Genomic DNA, 17,090 nt, shown 5'->3' with positions numbered 1-17,090 from the left:
TCCAGTGCCACAATAACAGTGATTCTGTCTTATTTAGAAATTCGTCAGGTTTTTTTTTTTGTTTTTTTTTGTTTTTTTTTGTTTTAGAGACCGTTTACAAGATCAAATAGATATAAACCTAAAATCAAATGTGTTACACAATTAAATTTATTACATCAAATATATATGACAATGACAAATGAGCAAAGTGTAGACACATTCACTCATGGTCATCCAGATAATGATATAATCCTAAACAGAAACAAATACAATCTATTTTTTATTTCTGTCTTTTTTTTTCTTTTTTCTTTCTGAAAATGGAAAAACATAATGAATAATGATCTAGCAGTAAATTACCAGTCCAGAACGGTTTTCGGTTTTTGGTTTTTTTTTTTTTTTTTTATATATACAGTGTGTAGGAACCAGAATAAAAGAGAATAAATAACCTTGTGTTCAGAACAACCACAGACATGCCCTTATTTTCTGGTGATTGGGCAATATTCTGGGTAATATTAACAAATTAACCATTTAATTGACCTATATATGGCTTTGATAAATATTTTATATAACACATTTTTGGGGTCACTCTCACTAAAATAAAATAAAAAATAAAAAAAATCTATCATCATCAAAAAAGAAAACTTTTTTAAGCCTACGTTTTTAAGACTTTATGTATTTATTAATTAATTAGATTTGAACGTGCACAGATTCTCATTGTATCGTCCTTGCTATTATAAAATACTACATTTAATCCTCTTTTCAATTATTCAGTTACTCAATTATTATTTTTTTCTTTTATTAACACAAATGCAACTTTTTCATTTGTAAAAAAAAAAACAACAACAAACAAACAAACAAAAAAAGATTATGTGGGAGAGAAAATGTGCTTGATGTTAATGGAAATAATGTGAATAACAATGTTGCTCTGAAAACATTTGAAACAAAGAGTGTGATATGTGTCATTCCTTTCCGGGATTGTGTTTGTTCATCTGCTGCTCAGGTTTCAAAGGTTCCTGTCTCTGGTTTTTTGGGGGGGGGGGGGGGGTTTTTGGTTAAGCGGAGCACAACAAATATTGACGAGGCTCAGAGGCTGATCATTCAGCCTCAGTCGGTGTGTGTGTACTGTGCTGGCCGTTTTGTGGTTTCTCGAGTAGATTTTTTTCTGGTTCCATGAAGACCCCAGCTCTTCTGTGCGTCCTGCTCTTTTCTCAGAGCTGGGCTTTCGAGTTTATCATCGATGGGGAGTGGGAAAGTGAAACAGTAAGAGTGAAATAGAAAAGCGAGACTAAAAGAGGCAAATTTATGTGCATGCGTGTTGATGTCAGTATACTGAATGTGTATCTAAATTGAAAGCTATATTGTGTTTGTGTTTGTGTGTGTGTGTCTTATTTTGTTAGTCAGGTCCTTTGGATCAGTACCACCAATCTGGGAGATACAGGGTAAGCTTTAAAATAAAATTATATGTGGCATTTTAAACAGAAATAGCCTGAAATTACTTCAGAATTTCTGTGTTATAAAAATAGTTAATGTAGTTTATTTTTTCCCAAGATGTTGATCAGTTTTGAAATGTTTTAATGCGATGATAGTGTCACTGAGGCCTTCATTGATTATCATTGATCAAAGAGTCAGGTGTAAGTCCACCAGTCCATACGGTTGTGTCAGACTTACTTTAAGTGAATATTTCAAATTAATATATTGAGTTTGATTTTGTTTTAAAGGGATGTGCAGAATTTTTGCCAATACATTATAATTTACATAATTTAAAAATGATATTATAATACTGATATAAATATTTACATTTGCACGTGGTTACAAAAAACAAAACGAAACAAAAAATATACTCATACTCATACTGTATGCAATTTAATTTGACTTCCTGAGGTAGACAATTCATATTTCTTTGTTGATCGTTTGTTGGGGGAAAAAATCGAAACCTTTTTTTTGTAGTCTATTTTAGAAGGTACCTGGAAATGTATAATTCAGACCTTTTCTCTTTCTTTCTTTCTTTTGTAAAACAAAACAGAGTAAACACATCATGATTTTAAACTTTTGAATTGAACTAATAATTTTTTTCTTCTATTTTCGTGTGTAGAGGAACGTTTTGACCAATGGAGAAGAAGAGGATTTTGAGGTAATTGTGGTCTTGTTGTTCCACTTTAATCTTATCTACTAATCGACTGGCTTGTTTAAAGGTTATTGACATCCCCTCTGCTGCTGTTCTTTTTCTGCTAGAGACATTTTCCCCAAATGCCGAAAGATTCAGTTTTGCATGTAAGATGTTTGCTACTTTAACTCAAGCCAAAAAATGCCAGAAAATATTGCATTTCAAAAAAAGGCAAGAAAAGGACATTTCCCCAGGACACACTTCATGTCTTTAGGTGCTATAAGGTATACAGATGGTTTCTGTGGTCTTAATGGTAATAGTTTGATTGATGTATTGGGTTTTGGCTATTTGTGTACGCAGGCAATCCAAGGCAATGATATCACAATCAAGAGCTATAATGTGGAGAGCAGAATCACATCGCGGTTCGCTCACACCATAGTCAAGAGCTCTGTGGTCAACTCAGGCCCAAACGCCCAGAGCATCGGCTTCAACGTGCAGATCCCCAAACGGGCCTTTATCAACAACTTCACCATGTGAGAGCATTAACACAGACACAAATACACACAAAAACACATCAGTTTCCTGTGTGACCGATGGCTGCTTATCAGGAATGTCAACGGGATCCAATTCATCGGCTCAGTGAAGGAGAAGACAGTGGCAAGAAACCTTTACTCTCTGGCAAGAGCTCGTGGGAAAGCAGCCGGCATTGTCAGGTATGGCTTTTATATCCATCCATTAATTCACACTTTATTTTTTACACTATATACTACATATTATTATATGCAAATATATATTCAGTATTTATTGTATATTTGGTTTTATATTTCTATATTGTGATTTGCAGATTTAATTAATTATTTCAATATACACTGTACAAAATTATAAACGCAACACTTTTGTTTTTGCCCCCATTTTTCATGAACTGAACTCAAAGATCTAAGACTTTTTCTCTGTACACAAAAGGCCTATTTCTCTCAGATATTGGTCCCAAATCTGTCTAAATCTGTGTTAGTGAGCAATTCTCCTTGGCCGTGATAATCTATCCCCCTTACAGGTGTGGCATATCAAGATGATGATTAGACAGCATGATTATTGCACAGGTGTGCCTTAGGCTGGCCACAATAAAAGGCCACTCTAAAATTGTGTTTTATCACACAGCACAATATACACATATTATTATTATTTTTTAAAGTGTCTTCTGCTTATCAAGGCTGCATTTAATTGATTTAAAATATTATAAAACCAGTAATATTGTGAAATATTATTATAAGTTATATAATTGAATAATAAAGAATAATATACTTTATTTCTGTGCTGGCAAAGCTGAATTTCCATCAGCCAATACTCCTGTCTTCAGTGTCACATGATCCTTTAGAAATCATTGTAATATGCTGATTTATTATCATTGTTGGAAACAGTTCTGCTGCTTAACGTTTTTAATATAAATAAGAGCATAAAGACTAAAATTGTTACTAAAGATTTGTGACCATGGACCACAAAACCAGTCATAAGTGTTCATCTTTTTTGAGATTTATACATCATCTAAAAGCTGTTTAAATAAGTTAGGATAGGACATTTATGACTGGTTTTGTGGTCCAGGGTCACATTTGTATTTTGTTTAAACGCTGTTCTTGTTTAACTTTTTAACTCAGGACTAACTCTCAATCAATGGAGATGTTTAAGACGGAGGTGCATGTTCCTCCAGGCAGCAAAGTGGAGTTTGAGCTGCACTATCAGGAAATGATGCAGAGGAAGCTGGGCGTCTACCAGCACACGCTACACTTACAACCTGGACGTCTGGTTCCTCAGCTGCAGGTCAGTTCCACACACCGCACAGAAATATACACAAGTTGTGTTTCATGTGTTTTGTTGATGGATGTATCTCTCCAGGTGGATGTGTATATATTTGAGCCCAAAGGTATCAAGTTTGTCACGGCCTCTAACACACTGGGGCAGCGACTTGCAGATTTGACCAAAATCACCCACACAAAAGAAAAAGCCCACATTGTGTTCAAACCAACCCTACAGCAGCAGAGCAAGTGTGAAAACTGCACAGAAAGTGCAGTGGATGGTGTGTTTACTGTGAAATATGATGTGGAAAGAGAGAGCAATGCTGGAGAACTTCAGGTACGGATGCACATTAACTGTTAATAGTTGACATACAAAATCCCTATCAGGTGTAAGTCCATTTTACCCAGCGCTGGGTGATATCTGGGTTAAAAACAACCCAGTGCTGGGTAAAATATGGACAAACCCAGCAATTGTGTTATTTTGACCAAGCTTTAGAAGGTTGAGTTAAACATTTAACCCAACTGTTGGTTGAAAACAACCCAATTGCTGGGTTTGTCCATATTTTACCCAGCATTGGGTTGTTTTTAACCCAGCATCTAAAAAATGCTAAGTTAAAAACAACCCAGTGCTGGGTAAAATATGGACAAACCCGATTGGTGATTGGGTTGTTTTGACCCAGCACTGGGTTGTATTTAACCCAGCATTTTTATTTAGCACCAGTGTCATTTTAATATCAGATATACTAGATAAATTAAATATTAAGACTGGTCACAGCACTTGCATATTTTTGCTCTTTTGTTGATTCTGATTGCTTCTAATGTCCTTGTTTGTAAGTCACTTAAAATAAATTAAATAAAAGCATCTGCTAAATGACTAATGTAAATGTCAAATTCAGGGTTATTGTAGTTAAATTAAAACTAAAACGTAAAAAAAATTATCTTTACTTGAAATAAAAGAAACTAGACTAAAGGCAACAATTCTTGAAATATTTTATTAGTTTTTATCCTGAAAAAAACTTTTTTTATCCAATTCAAATTAATACAATTTTATTATATAATATATATTTGCACTTGCCTTTTTTTAAAAATTTGGTTGCGAAAATTGCAAACCTTATACAAAATAATTGTACAACCAGTTCATACTGCATAAAATTTAATTAGACCTCCTGAAGATGACAATTTACTTTCATACAGTAACCATTTTTACTGTATTGTAGAACGTAATATGGTAATACATGCAACAGTACGTACAGTATGCTTTCATGCTTTTTACTTCATTCCCTGCCATTATTAAAAATGCACTGTATTTTCTATCTCTCAGGTGTCTGACGGTCATTTCGTTCAGTTTTTTGCTCCATCTGATCTATCTCCTCTCTCCAAGAACATTGTTTTTGTCATCGATGTGAGTGGCAGCATGTGGGGGCTTAAAATGAAACAGGTATGGTCCATGGATGAGTGTAACCTGCAGATACCAGGAGATTTATCATGTCATCTCCTATCAGCATGTGCTTTTTGTTGAATCCAATGTGTGATGATCCATTACTGAAAAAGTCTTAGCATAGATGCGCCTTCTTGTGGAACCAATGGAGAACTGCGTTTTTAATGTTATTGTTGCCACCATGTGGTCATAAAGTAAATTGTAGGTGATCATGAGATCAATTTACTTAAATATCTGAATTTGACATTTCCCTTTCTTTCAGTTAGCAAGCTAACAGCTTAGCTTATTCCAGCTAGTTACATACAAAAAGCTCATTTGGTTACCTTGATAAACGCTACGCAGATATTTTGACTAGTGAATGCATTTTTAATGTTATTTTAAATCTTGAGAAACGCACAAGAGCTACCTAGCAGCCTGTTTTGTTTTGTAGACAGTGGAGGCGATGAAGTCTATTCTGGACGATCTGTCGATGGATGACTATTTCAGCATCGTAGATTTCAATCACAACGTCCGTTGCTGGAGTGAAGATCTGGTCCAAGCTTCCTCCATCCAGGTGGATGAAGCTAAAAAGTACGTCCAAAGCATCAGGCCCAATGGAGGTGAGAGACACTTTCTGTAAAAAAAACTATATATATATATATATATATATATATATATATATATATATATAGAGAGAGAGAGAGAGAGAGAGAGAGAGAGAGAGAGAGAGAGGTGCATAAAAAAAAGAATATTGTGAAAAATCTTGTTAAAAATAAAAAGTTAAACTTTCATATATTCTGTAAAATAAAACATTTGATATTTTATTTTAATACACTTTAAAATGTAATTTATTCCTGTGAAGCAAAGCTGAATTTTCAGTGTCTTTCAGCAATGAATGTCACATGATCCTTCAGAAATCATTCTGATGTGCTATCATGATTCTATCATGAATAAAAAGTTCAAAAGAACAGCATTTATTAAAAAAGGAATATTTTCTTAAAATTAAAGGTGCTTAAAAGGACCTTCACAGCGATGCAATAGAAGAACCATTTTTGGTTCCACAAAGAACATTTTTGTTTTGTTTTTTTGCCGCAAAGAACCTTTTGTAAAAAATAAGGTACTTCATATGTTAAAGGTTCTTTATGGAACTATTTAGACAAAAAAAGGTTCTTCTATAGCATCATGAAGCAGCTTTATTTTTAAGAGTGTAGTCTTTACTCTGATCACGTTTAGTATTAATTTCTTTCAAAAAACTAGTATTAGTTCTTTCAAACTTCTGAATGGTTTTGTATATCGTTAGATTTCTATTGTAAATAGCCTAAATGCTGTTCTATGTTCTAAAATGCTTTTTTAACATTCATTTTATTCCTGGAAAAAGAATCACAGGTTCCAAAAAATATTAAGCAGTAACACGACTGTTTCCAACACTGATAATAAATCAGAATATAAGAATGATTTCCGAAGGATCATGAGACACTGAAGAGGAATGATGCTGATAATCCAGCTTTGCCATCACAGGAATTAATTCTATTTGAAAGCATATTAAAATAGAAAACCATTATTTCCAATTGCAATAATAATTAACCATATTCATGTTTTTTTTTTAATTTTAACCAAACAAAAGCATCTTAAAACCTCTTTAAAAACAAACAAACCTGAAAAAACTTATCTTACTGATCCCAAACTGTTAAACAGCAGTTTGTCATTGACCCTGTGTGTAACGCCAGGCACCAACATCAACGAGGCTTTACTGAGAGCAGTGCAGATGCTGGTTAGAGCAACCAATCAGGGACTGATCGACCCTCGTTCTGTGTCTATGATCATTCTGGTGTCTGATGGAGACCCCACAGTGGGTAAGATTTATTCATGTTTACATTATGCAGCAGAATTTCTGTATGTCCTGAGGTTTCTTCTGGTCCTCAGTGATCTACTGTTTCTCTTTTCATGTCTTGTACAGGAGAAATAAAGCTGAGCACTATTCAGAAGAACATGAAGCGTGTGATGAGGGAGCAGTTTTCTCTGTTCTCTCTCGGTATTGGCTTTGACGTAGACTTTGATTTCCTGGAGAGAATGGCCATGGACAACAGAGGCATAGCTCAGAGGATTTATGCCAATCATGATGCAGCAGAACAGTTAAAGGTTTAATAAAGTGTCACAATACATCCTGTCTCTTCCAAACAAAGACCAGTGACAGGACCTTTTTGATAATCACCCGTTTTATTTTATTTTCATTTTTATAACCCCTAAACGTGAAAAGTTATTGGCTGAAAATTCTGCTCATCCTTTAAAAAAATGTCAAATATATTACAGTTGTCTATTATTGAGAAAACTTAAACTTAAATTATTGATATATAATATAATATATAATTTTATATAAAAAAGATACATTTATACAATTTTAGAAAAATATTAATCAGGATATTTTAAAGAATATATATTCAAATTCATTACATATTTCAAAATATATAGCAATTCATGTTTAATTACAATTTTACTGTGTAAGAAAATATATATATATATATATATAATTAACTTTTTAACTTCACTTGTTAACTTTTACAGCTGTAAAAATACAATTAGTAAAAATCTGTTACATTTATCACAAAAAAAATTGTTAATTGAACAAAAATTTCTTCATCCTAAAAAAAATATGTGAATTTCTATATGAACTGAAACATTTCTCATCAAATTCTTCCAAGTCCAAATGATCTGAGCTGTGCTATCCAGACAAATTTCTATATCCCTATTCACACTCAGTATGTCAGCAATTGTCTCGTTTGAGTCTATTATTATTTTTCCACACTCTAATGAGAAACATCTGAGATGAATTGGATGTGAGTGTGAATGAAACAAAGCTCTTATGAGCTTTTAAAGACTCAGTTTCTTCTCTCTCCAGACGTTCTACAGTCAGGTCTCCTCTCCTCTCCTGAGATCCATCACCATTCATTTTCCTGAGAACGCCGTGAATAGCGTGACTCAGAATCGTTTTGATAAGTTCTTCAGTGGTTCTGAGCTGATAGTGGCTGGAAAACTCAAGCCATCAAACCTCACAACACTGCAAAGCTTCACCACCGCTGCTGCTGTGAGCCCCTGAACACCTTTGTCTCTCTTCATTTGAGAATTCAGTTTCCATGCCTTGTTTAACAATAGTTGGTTTGCTTTTCTAGGCCAACATGGACCTGAACATTCAGACAGAGGCAGATATTCAGGAGTTAGACTCTGTGCTCGGCACACATCAACATTCCTTCACTGGCTTTGCTCGGCAGATGTGGGCCTACATTACTGTCAATCAGCTACTGGCCGAACGGTGAGAGAAAAAGAGAAAAAAAACAACCCTGCCTTCACTTCAGGAGCAGTTCTGATAGATTTGAGGCCATATGTGCAAAATTGCTAATAATTAAACAAATAAACTTTAATTTAAATGATTTAAAATGTCCTTCTGATGAAAACGACCAGAAAATTGCTCGTTTCAGCTCGTTTATGAATCAGAATGTCATTGTTGTCTGTTCAAAATAACAAACAATATGTTTTTATGTAATGTAGTGCAGTAATATTGTGAAGTAAAATGAAGAGAGAGATACCCCATTTTTGAACAAACTTAAATTGTTACTGTATAATTTATGGATGTGTTGGAGGTTGGACTCTTTTTAAAGAAGACAATCAGCAGATTATTGCAGAAGTGAATTAATTTAAAATATAAAAGTATCAAGAAGAGTTTTAGAAGTTGAAATCTACTATGAAGAAAATGCACGGTAATGTTTTAGAATTTTACATAAAATCAGTGTTTTGCTAAATATAAAAAAATGCTATAAAATTAAAGCCTTGTGTCTAAATAAGTTATGTTCCAAATTTGAAGTTGATGTATAAAAAATTGAAGTTCCTGTGAGACGTTTTTAGGGCGTTATAAGCATTGCCATGAAAACTCTATAACAAATGTCTAAAATTCTCCTTTCACAAAATATGAAATCCTGAGACTCAGACCTTTGCAAAGATATGTATTTTGTCACGATTATAAAATGTTTTGATTGTAAAATACCGTAATACATTTTGTAATATGACACTTGACACCGCCCACTAAGGGGGAGGAGACTGACAAAAGATTTGAAAGTACCATTTCAACGGTAACATAATATCTGACTTAAAAATGGTTTCCATAGGATGAATTTTGAGGTTTTACCCTTCAAATGATATATCATTTATGATGATTACTAAAATATGTAATAGGGAAAAAAGACCACGATAAAAAAATCCTCAAGCACTCCACAGATGGGACAGTGACACAGTAACAAAGTAATTTCATTATAATACTTCAGTTATAATACTTCATTACTGGCCATCACTGCTCGTTAATGTTAATTATGATTTGCTACCTGATTTGTTAAAAGACAGATGTTGGTAAATATGCCCTGGTACTGTGGCCAAATGAAATTTAATTCCAAATAGAAGATATTATCTCAAAAAGTGGAGTGTACAAACTGTGATATCTCTAAAAGTAGGCAGGGCAGATTTTGTAATGTATTCTAAAACTAAGTTTCAACTTAATAGTAAACATCAAAACGTCAAATTTGCCATGATATATTTATTTTCACTTCTCAGTCCATTTAATATGAATGATTCTGTATTTTTTCTTCTATATGTACTATGGTTGCCAAGTCTCACTTTTAATTATTTGCTGGTTTTAAAAGTAATACAAAGTAAGCAAAACATACATCAAAATTGTTAATTTAATTAGGGTGACCATATGAGCCATTTTCCCAGGACGCGTCCTTGCCAGGATTTTAATATTGCCTAAAATATCCAGATTTTGACTGTTTGTGCGGTGCAGATCGATCATTGTATGACATTCATAAGAGCTATAGAGAGCAGACGGCTCCTTATGCATTCAAATCAATCTCTTTGGTGTCACACAATGATCGGTGCACAGCGGCGCTTCAAGTTAAATGAACGAACAAACATCTAACATGTACGTGTATTTGCATTGCTTTGATCGTTCTCTGTAGATATCACCTTCTCACACACCACGATTGGTTGATTATGTACCATACCTGCATGTTATTGGTCAAACTACTTTGGATGTTTTAGGCAATATAGAAATCCTGGCAGGGACGCGTTCTGGGAAAATGGCTCATATGGTCACCCTACTTTAATCGAACCTCTGTGGATTTCCTCTCATGTAGCTCTCTAGCTACGACCTCATCTAAGAAGCGTAGCATCACCCAGAGGATCGTGGCCCTGGCTTTAGAGCATCAGTTTGTGACGCCTTTCACTGCCATGCTGGTGGAGGGTCACGACCAGGGGAGGGCAGAACGACTGATCGCAGACTCGCCCAGAGACTCCAAACATGGCTGCTGCTCAGGTACCAAATCCAAGCCCTTATCAATATTGCCAAGGGATTTATTATAGGGATAGTTTACCCAAAATTAAAATGTACTCACCCCTCACTTGTTCTAAACATGGGTTTTATAGAATGCTGGTAACCAAACAGTTGATGGCTGCTATTGACTTCCATAGTATTATTATTATTCTTTTCATTCTACTTTGGAAGTAAATGGCTGTTCGGATCAAAAAATTATGACAGAATTTTCATTTTTAGCTAAATTTCCTTTTAAACAAAGTATGGAAAATTATTGTTGTTCTAGTTATCTATTTATTATTAGAAGGGTTATATATATATATATATATATATATATATATATAAAAGCTCTCTCTCTCTCTCTCTCTTAGCCACTACTCCCTTATCTGGACCACCACAAGTGCAACAGGTGGTCTTTTCAAATCCTCCATGGCTTCTGCCTACAGTTGCTCCAAAACCCAATGAAGCAACCGGAAATCAGGACAGTTTCATTCCTCGACACATCACTGGTGGTAATGCAGCACAGTCAAACATTAACTAGGGTGTTTTTTAGGTGTTTTTTTTTCAGTAGTGCTGTCAAATGATTAATCGCGATTAATCGCATCCAAAATAAAAGTTTTTGTTTACATAAATTATGTCGGTGTACTTTGTATATTTATTATGCATAAATACATATATTTCTTAAATATGTATATGGATGTGTTTGTATTTATATATACATAATAAATATACACAGTACACACACATATATTATCTAAACAAAAACTTTTATTTTGGACGTGATTAATCACAGTAAATCATTTGACAACACTACTTTTCAAGTGGGCTGGGCTCCACAACTTAGTTTAAGAACTGATGCTAACCATAGTGAGATTTGAGTTCACTTTCAAATTCAGAATCAGTATGAATGCACCAAGAATTGGTTTCTTGCTAATTAAGCTAAGCGTTGGGGGTAACGCATTACAAGTTTTGCGAGTTATGTAATCAGATTACTTTTTCAAGTAACTAGTAAAGTAACATTACCTTTTAATTTACAAGTTACTTTTTCAAATAATTAATGGAAGTTACTTTGTTTTCCAGTTTATTCACTGAGAGCTTTCTTGTGAGAAATCGGGAGTAAGGGGAGAGTGCGCTGTGTAAATACGATGATTGTGGCAGTTATAGACTACATGTGAACGTGCATTTACTCATCTCACTTACCCAAAAACAGGTTCAGTATTCCACAAAAATGAATAAAACAGCAAGCTCAAAATATGAAACACCTGCAATAATTAATTATGTCAAATAACACAGATTTTCTTTACGTATTTAATCCCATTTATGTCTTTGCTGCCAACCTTTAATGATCCAATTCAACATTAATAAGCAAAACTAATTTTTGGTGTGAAAGAGCTTTTACATTTGCCAAAAAAATAATTTTTCCTCACATGCTAAGCCAGAAATGTCCACTTCAGTATTCGTTTTTCAGATATGATTTACCTAGTGCGTTTTTGGTTCACTTAAAAGTTTAAGGAATACTGCTCTACCACTGCTACATATTTCTATTGTGAATCTCTCTCATCCTTTTGATTTCATTGCAGTGGACAGTGATCCCCACTTCATCATTCACTTACCCAAAAGCAACATGGACATCTGCTTCAACATTGACTCCAAACCAGGACACATCCTCAACCTGATTTCAGATCCTGGAACAGGTAACTTTTTCGTCTTCCATCACTACAAAAAACTAAAGTCCTTTATTTATTTCATATTCCATATGTGTTTTTTTTCCTGTCCAGGAGTTACAGTCAACGGTCAGTTGGTTGGGTCTAAAAAGATGAAGAACAACAAAATCCAAACATATTTCAGCACCATCTCCATATACTCTAAAACAGACAGTGTGCAGGTTATAGTAGGAACTGACAGAATCGACCTGATGGAAGTAAAGAACAATCACTCCTTCTCTTGGGGAGCCACAGTTGAGCTCGCACTTAACAGGTATCTATAAAACAAACTTACTACAACAAACACCATAAATATAGGAATCTTCTTCTTCTTGCTTTATGGCGGATCGCAGACTTATCAGTGCATTACCCCCATCTATCTCTCAAGTAGACCATTGACACTCCTAATTGAGATTGTAGATAAATGTCAATGGTCCACTTGAGAGATAGGTGGCGGTGTCCATTTCTGCAGACATAGAAATAGCGCTTATTTTGCACTTTTATCTTTAATGTTATATCTTTCCTATTTCCTATTTTAACGATGTCCTCACAACCTTTCCGGGTCTTGAACGTGTCGGTTACACTGCCGTCTGTGCAGGATCAGAAAGCCTCTCGGATTTCATCAAAAATGTCTTAATTTGTGTTCTGAATGTGAACGAAGGTTTGGAACGACATGAAGGTTGTAATTAATGACAGAACTATCCCTCTAAATGCAAAACTCTTGCTTATCAGGATGAGGGTCGCCATAGTGAAAGAGCAACATGTAACTGTGACGATTGATGGGAAGATTTCAGTGATGGTGCTTTTGCATCGGGTGTGGAAGAAGCATCCTGTGCAGGTGGACTTCCTGGGCATTTACATGTCTAGCGACAACGAATACTCCACACAGGTTCATGGTCTCATTGGTAAGTTACTTACATTGATATTTAAATGTATGAAACAGTGTAAACACATAATTCTTCACCCCAACAAGGGTCTTGTTCTCAAAAATGGATTTTGCCTCTCATAACAGGTCAGTTTGCACAGGAGCCAAAAGTGAAGGTGTACGGCGTGCATGAGGGAGCAGATCCAAAGAAGAAAGAGGCCACAATGGAAGTGAAAGGCAACAAACTATCGGTCACCAGGTATGTCACATACAAATCTCTTTTTACATTGTTTTTATGTCAGACTACTTATATTTTCCCCTTTAAAATTTGGCAATATCTGTATATCAATCAGGGGCTGGCAGAAAGATTACAGACGTGACAAGAAACGAGGTTCAGATGTCTACTGCTGGTTCATCCATAACAGTGGGAAGGGCTTCATTGATAGCAGTTACACCAGCTATATCCTGCCTCAGCTGGACAGCTTCCTGACCGCCATCTGAGAGCATGAGTCTGGCTGCTAGCTTAGGACACTTGCTAAGAGATTGGTAGAAATCTGTTGCTTTTTTATACAAGCAATGAGAAGCAACGAAAACCGAAACATGCCATTTGAAAAAAGGTTTTTAATACTACAAGAAAATATATACAAAACATAGGAAAACAGTGATGCACATCAACCAACGGAAATTACTCAATTAAAGCCAATCAGAAACTAATTCCTGTATTATAAAATCCGACTTGAGTTTTTGCAGCGAGACATTTAATTGAAAATTTGATTCATGAAATATTTTAAAATCATATGCAACTGTTTTCAGTGACAACAGAGATAACAATGGACAAAAAAAAAAACACAATAAAAACCATTGGTCATTTTGTTCCAATATGTAAATCGGGTCATTTAAGAGTCTTTATTATGGCCAACATCAGGCCAATTTGGAGAAGTCTTCATATGCAATCCCCTCCACTGTCTTTCCTTTCATCCGACCCTAAACCAAGGCAAAAAAACATGCTTGAGATAAATGGCTCTCGATCCTGGAGAACAGTTGTGCTGCAGTGGATAACACTAAACATTTTGATTCTTTGAATAGAAACTTCCAATCAAATTTTGGTTTATAAATGTATTTACTCACTTCTGATCAATTGAAGGTATCTTTGCTGCATAAAATGATTCGTTTCTAACTACATCAGCATATAGATGACTTGTAGAATTGACTAAAAGCTACAAAATCACACTCTAGCTTCATTAGGTGCAATGAATTAGAGCCAGTATTTTAATAGTGTGCAGCGACAGTTTTCCGAGTGAACTTACCGAGTCTAACGTGAGTGTAGCAGAGAATTTGTGTTCATTTATGCCTTCCAGGATAGCCTCTGTGTCTTTATATTGACCATTCACAATCAAAACTCGCTTACCTGAGACAGAACGAGAGATTAGATTGAGAATTAACTTTTTCTTCTTAATTTCGACTTCCACTTAAAGTAACATGTAATACCAGGAGCCGGAATGACTGTCTCCAAATGACTCTGGTCCAGTTTGAGTTTGTCTCCAGAGTCGACCATCTTCACCACAGCGGTGTATTTATTCTGCACTTCCTGTAAAATCGCACACAACATCACTGTAGGAAACATTGAATCCCTGTGTGTGTGCTGTAATGACAGAGCTGCAATTACCCGAATGACTGCTTTCTTCTTGTGATACTTCTCTCCCAGTCTCTTAGTGATCACTTTCACGACAATGTTTGCTTGTATCCAGTTATCCGATCTTACAGATTTCTTCTTCTGTTCCTCCATCTGGAAGACACATGAAGGGAAAGATCCGGTTGAATCCTAGCTGCGTGTATTTCATGAATACCGACGTTACAACAAAAGTAGCTAAAAAGAAAAACATTAATTAAGATCGTGCCTCTATTATCTCATCCAGAGCCGATTTCTTTTTCTTGTCCTTCGAGTCTCCGCTGTGGGAAGACTCTTTCCTTTTTGCAGAGGCTGCAGCTTTAAGGGCACTAGGACCCAAAGTGGTGCTATAGAAATAAAACCAGATCGTTATTATCGCCCAAACTACAGCCATGTTGCTTTACGAGACTTTTAGACTAGTTATACCTTGTTTTAGAAGGTCCTGCTAAAGCAATGTCCAAATTAAAAGCCACTTTCTCGTCTTCATTCATTCGCTTCAGTTCTGTGAACACCGGTTCTTCCTGTAGATACATGGACAATTAAAATTTGAGTGAGATAAAATGCAAAAAAAATTACAATTGTAGGACGCAAACACACCTCTGGCTCCTTGCCCTCTCGACCGCGGCGAACTTGGTCTTCGATGAATTTGGCGCTGCGTTCTTCATCATCCAGGTCCTGTTTCTTCTTCCTCTCTAGCTCTTCCTGTCTGCGGATGGTCTCCGGATCACGATCAATGTACTGGACGTACCAGCCTTTCGGTGTCTCATCCACTTTGCAATAACCTGTATATACAATATAGATGAAACACCTACACTACGGTCATCAAGAATGCATTTATCTTTGTGTTTGAAAATCCAAAAAAAAAAATAAAAATAATTCCTACTGACCTCAGATTTTTAATGGTATTGTATGTTGTGCATATCTAGGGTTTTAGTTCAATAAAATGTATAGGATGCTTGCCTTCTCTCCCAAGCCATTTGGTGAAGTCGGTTAGCGTCTCCCACTGAGTAGAGTTCATGTGAACGTGTTCCCGATGACTGATGTACTCATTATACACGATGTTATTGTGAACTCGCTTAGTCCCTGCAAAAACGAACACGGACTATGTCTTAGCCTACAATAATAAAGCTATTTCACTAAATAAATTCTTATAATACTGATTAATGACTTAAAAACAGCTGTGGCTTACCAAAACGCCTTCGAAGGAGCTCTAAGAAGTCACTTTTGAACTCCCTATAAAATCAGAATTTAAAATCACATTTGATCTCAAAGACGGCTGGATCTATGGACGGATGTGGATCAGCAGTGTGTGCGTTGACTTACTCAGAGAAGTAGTTCAGGAACTGGTTGGGGTTCTCTGAAGCTAATAGCAGCTGTCTCTGATGAGACTCAGACATACAGTGACACTTAAAGCCATTCTGCAATCAAGAGAAATTATGTTTGCTTACAATACTGGCAAAGTCTGGTTTTGAAACACAACCTATATTGCTCAAAATCATGTCCGGATAGGCTCGGTGTCCATATGTTGCCCCAAAATGCTGTCTGACTAGGTTTGGAAACAAATAAGACAATGATACCCAACAAAGTCATTGCTTATAAAGCACAAGCATGCTGACTACACAGAAAGGTCACTTTTTTTTAAAGAAGTTATCATTTAATCATTTAGCATGTTACAAGACAAATATTAGATATTATAACCAAACATGAAATCTAGAAAGGCAGCAAAAGTTTTGTAACGTGGTCTAAGATATCCAATAATGCTGATTATGTATAGAGGCAATGTCACAAAATGCTGAAAAATAAAAAAATATATTCATAGGAAAATTAACACAGACTAAGTATTAATAACTTAAATTAGATAATAAAAAAATCAATTTATACATACAATTACGTGTTAATGAAGTATATAAGACACATGTTGACATAAACTTACTTCATCTCTACACTGTTTCTGACACATCTGACAATACCAGCGCAGTTTCTGAAGACCTTTGGCTTTAATTCTGTTCCCGATCGCTTTAGGACTAAGAAAATCAGCTTTCCCCATTTTAATCAGTCAAAAATATTCAGATTTAATGACAAATAATAACAGTCCGAGTGTCTCAACACTTCCGACTCTTTCTTGCGTGGTGACGCGAATCCCTCGCTTTGCTAACACGCGTGATTCGTCACTTATCCTTGTGTACCTCTACTATCGCGAGATTATGACG

At 35.4% G+C, this 17,090-nt stretch overlaps 2 protein-coding genes across 2 annotated transcripts; one reads left to right on the top strand and one right to left on the bottom strand.

Moving 5' to 3' along the window:
- Nucleotides 1-1,064: 1,064 nt before the first annotated feature.
- On the top strand, nucleotides 1,065-14,098 carry itih2 (inter-alpha-trypsin inhibitor heavy chain 2). Its single transcript, XM_059511413.1, has 20 exons — nucleotides 1,065-1,239; nucleotides 1,377-1,418; nucleotides 2,072-2,110; nucleotides 2,444-2,616; nucleotides 2,692-2,796; nucleotides 3,736-3,898; nucleotides 3,974-4,210; nucleotides 5,195-5,311; nucleotides 5,742-5,910; nucleotides 7,018-7,143; nucleotides 7,248-7,429; nucleotides 8,187-8,372; nucleotides 8,458-8,597; nucleotides 10,468-10,646; nucleotides 11,015-11,155; nucleotides 12,224-12,337; nucleotides 12,422-12,620; nucleotides 13,079-13,251; nucleotides 13,359-13,470; nucleotides 13,565-14,098. The coding sequence occupies exons 1-20, from the start codon at nucleotides 1,150-1,152 to the stop codon at nucleotides 13,710-13,712; spliced, it is 2,835 nt and encodes a 944-aa protein (XP_059367396.1). The 5' UTR covers nucleotides 1,065-1,149; the 3' UTR covers nucleotides 13,713-14,098.
- Nucleotides 13,818-17,050, bottom strand: kin (Kin17 DNA and RNA binding protein). The gene is made up of 11 exons (XM_059511414.1): nucleotides 16,814-17,050; nucleotides 16,204-16,298; nucleotides 16,070-16,113; nucleotides 15,841-15,963; nucleotides 15,478-15,662; nucleotides 15,307-15,401; nucleotides 15,110-15,227; nucleotides 14,878-14,997; nucleotides 14,700-14,799; nucleotides 14,519-14,619; nucleotides 13,818-14,195 (listed from the first exon to the last, which is right to left on the bottom strand). Exons 1-11 carry the CDS (start codon nucleotides 16,925-16,927, stop codon nucleotides 14,133-14,135), a joined length of 1,158 nt encoding a protein of 385 aa, XP_059367397.1. The 5' UTR covers nucleotides 16,928-17,050; the 3' UTR covers nucleotides 13,818-14,132.
- Nucleotides 17,051-17,090: the final 40 nt, after the last annotated feature.

The sequence above is a fragment of the Carassius carassius genome, chromosome 26 (assembly GCF_963082965.1).
Source record: "Carassius carassius chromosome 26, fCarCar2.1, whole genome shotgun sequence".
NCBI classification, from domain to species: Eukaryota; Metazoa; Chordata; class Actinopteri; order Cypriniformes; family Cyprinidae; genus Carassius; species Carassius carassius.
This window is presented reverse-complemented; position numbering and strand designations above follow the sequence as displayed.

Bases quoted from the DNA above. Each gene is read 5' to 3' on its own strand.
- itih2 (XM_059511413.1), top strand. From the start codon at position 1,150: ATGAAGACCCCAGCTCTTCTGTGCGTCCTGCTCTTTTCTCAGAGCTGG. The intron at 1,240-1,376 runs GTAAGAGTGAAA...TTATTTTGTTAG, and splicing joins GGGAGTGGGAAAGTGAAACA to TCAGGTCCTTTGGATCAGTA. The intron at 11,156-12,223 runs GTAATGCAGCAC...ATTTCATTGCAG, and splicing joins TCCTCGACACATCACTGGTG to TGGACAGTGATCCCCACTTC.
- kin (XM_059511414.1), bottom strand. From the start codon at position 16,927: ATGGGGAAAGCTGATTTTCTTAGTCCTAAAGCGATCGGGAACAGAATT. The intron at 16,114-16,203 runs GTAAGTCAACGC...CTGATTTTATAG, and splicing joins TTCCTGAACTACTTCTCTGA to GGAGTTCAAAAGTGACTTCT. The intron at 14,998-15,109 runs GCACGATCTTAA...TGTGTCTTCCAG, and splicing joins CTCTGGATGAGATAATAGAG to ATGGAGGAACAGAAGAAGAA.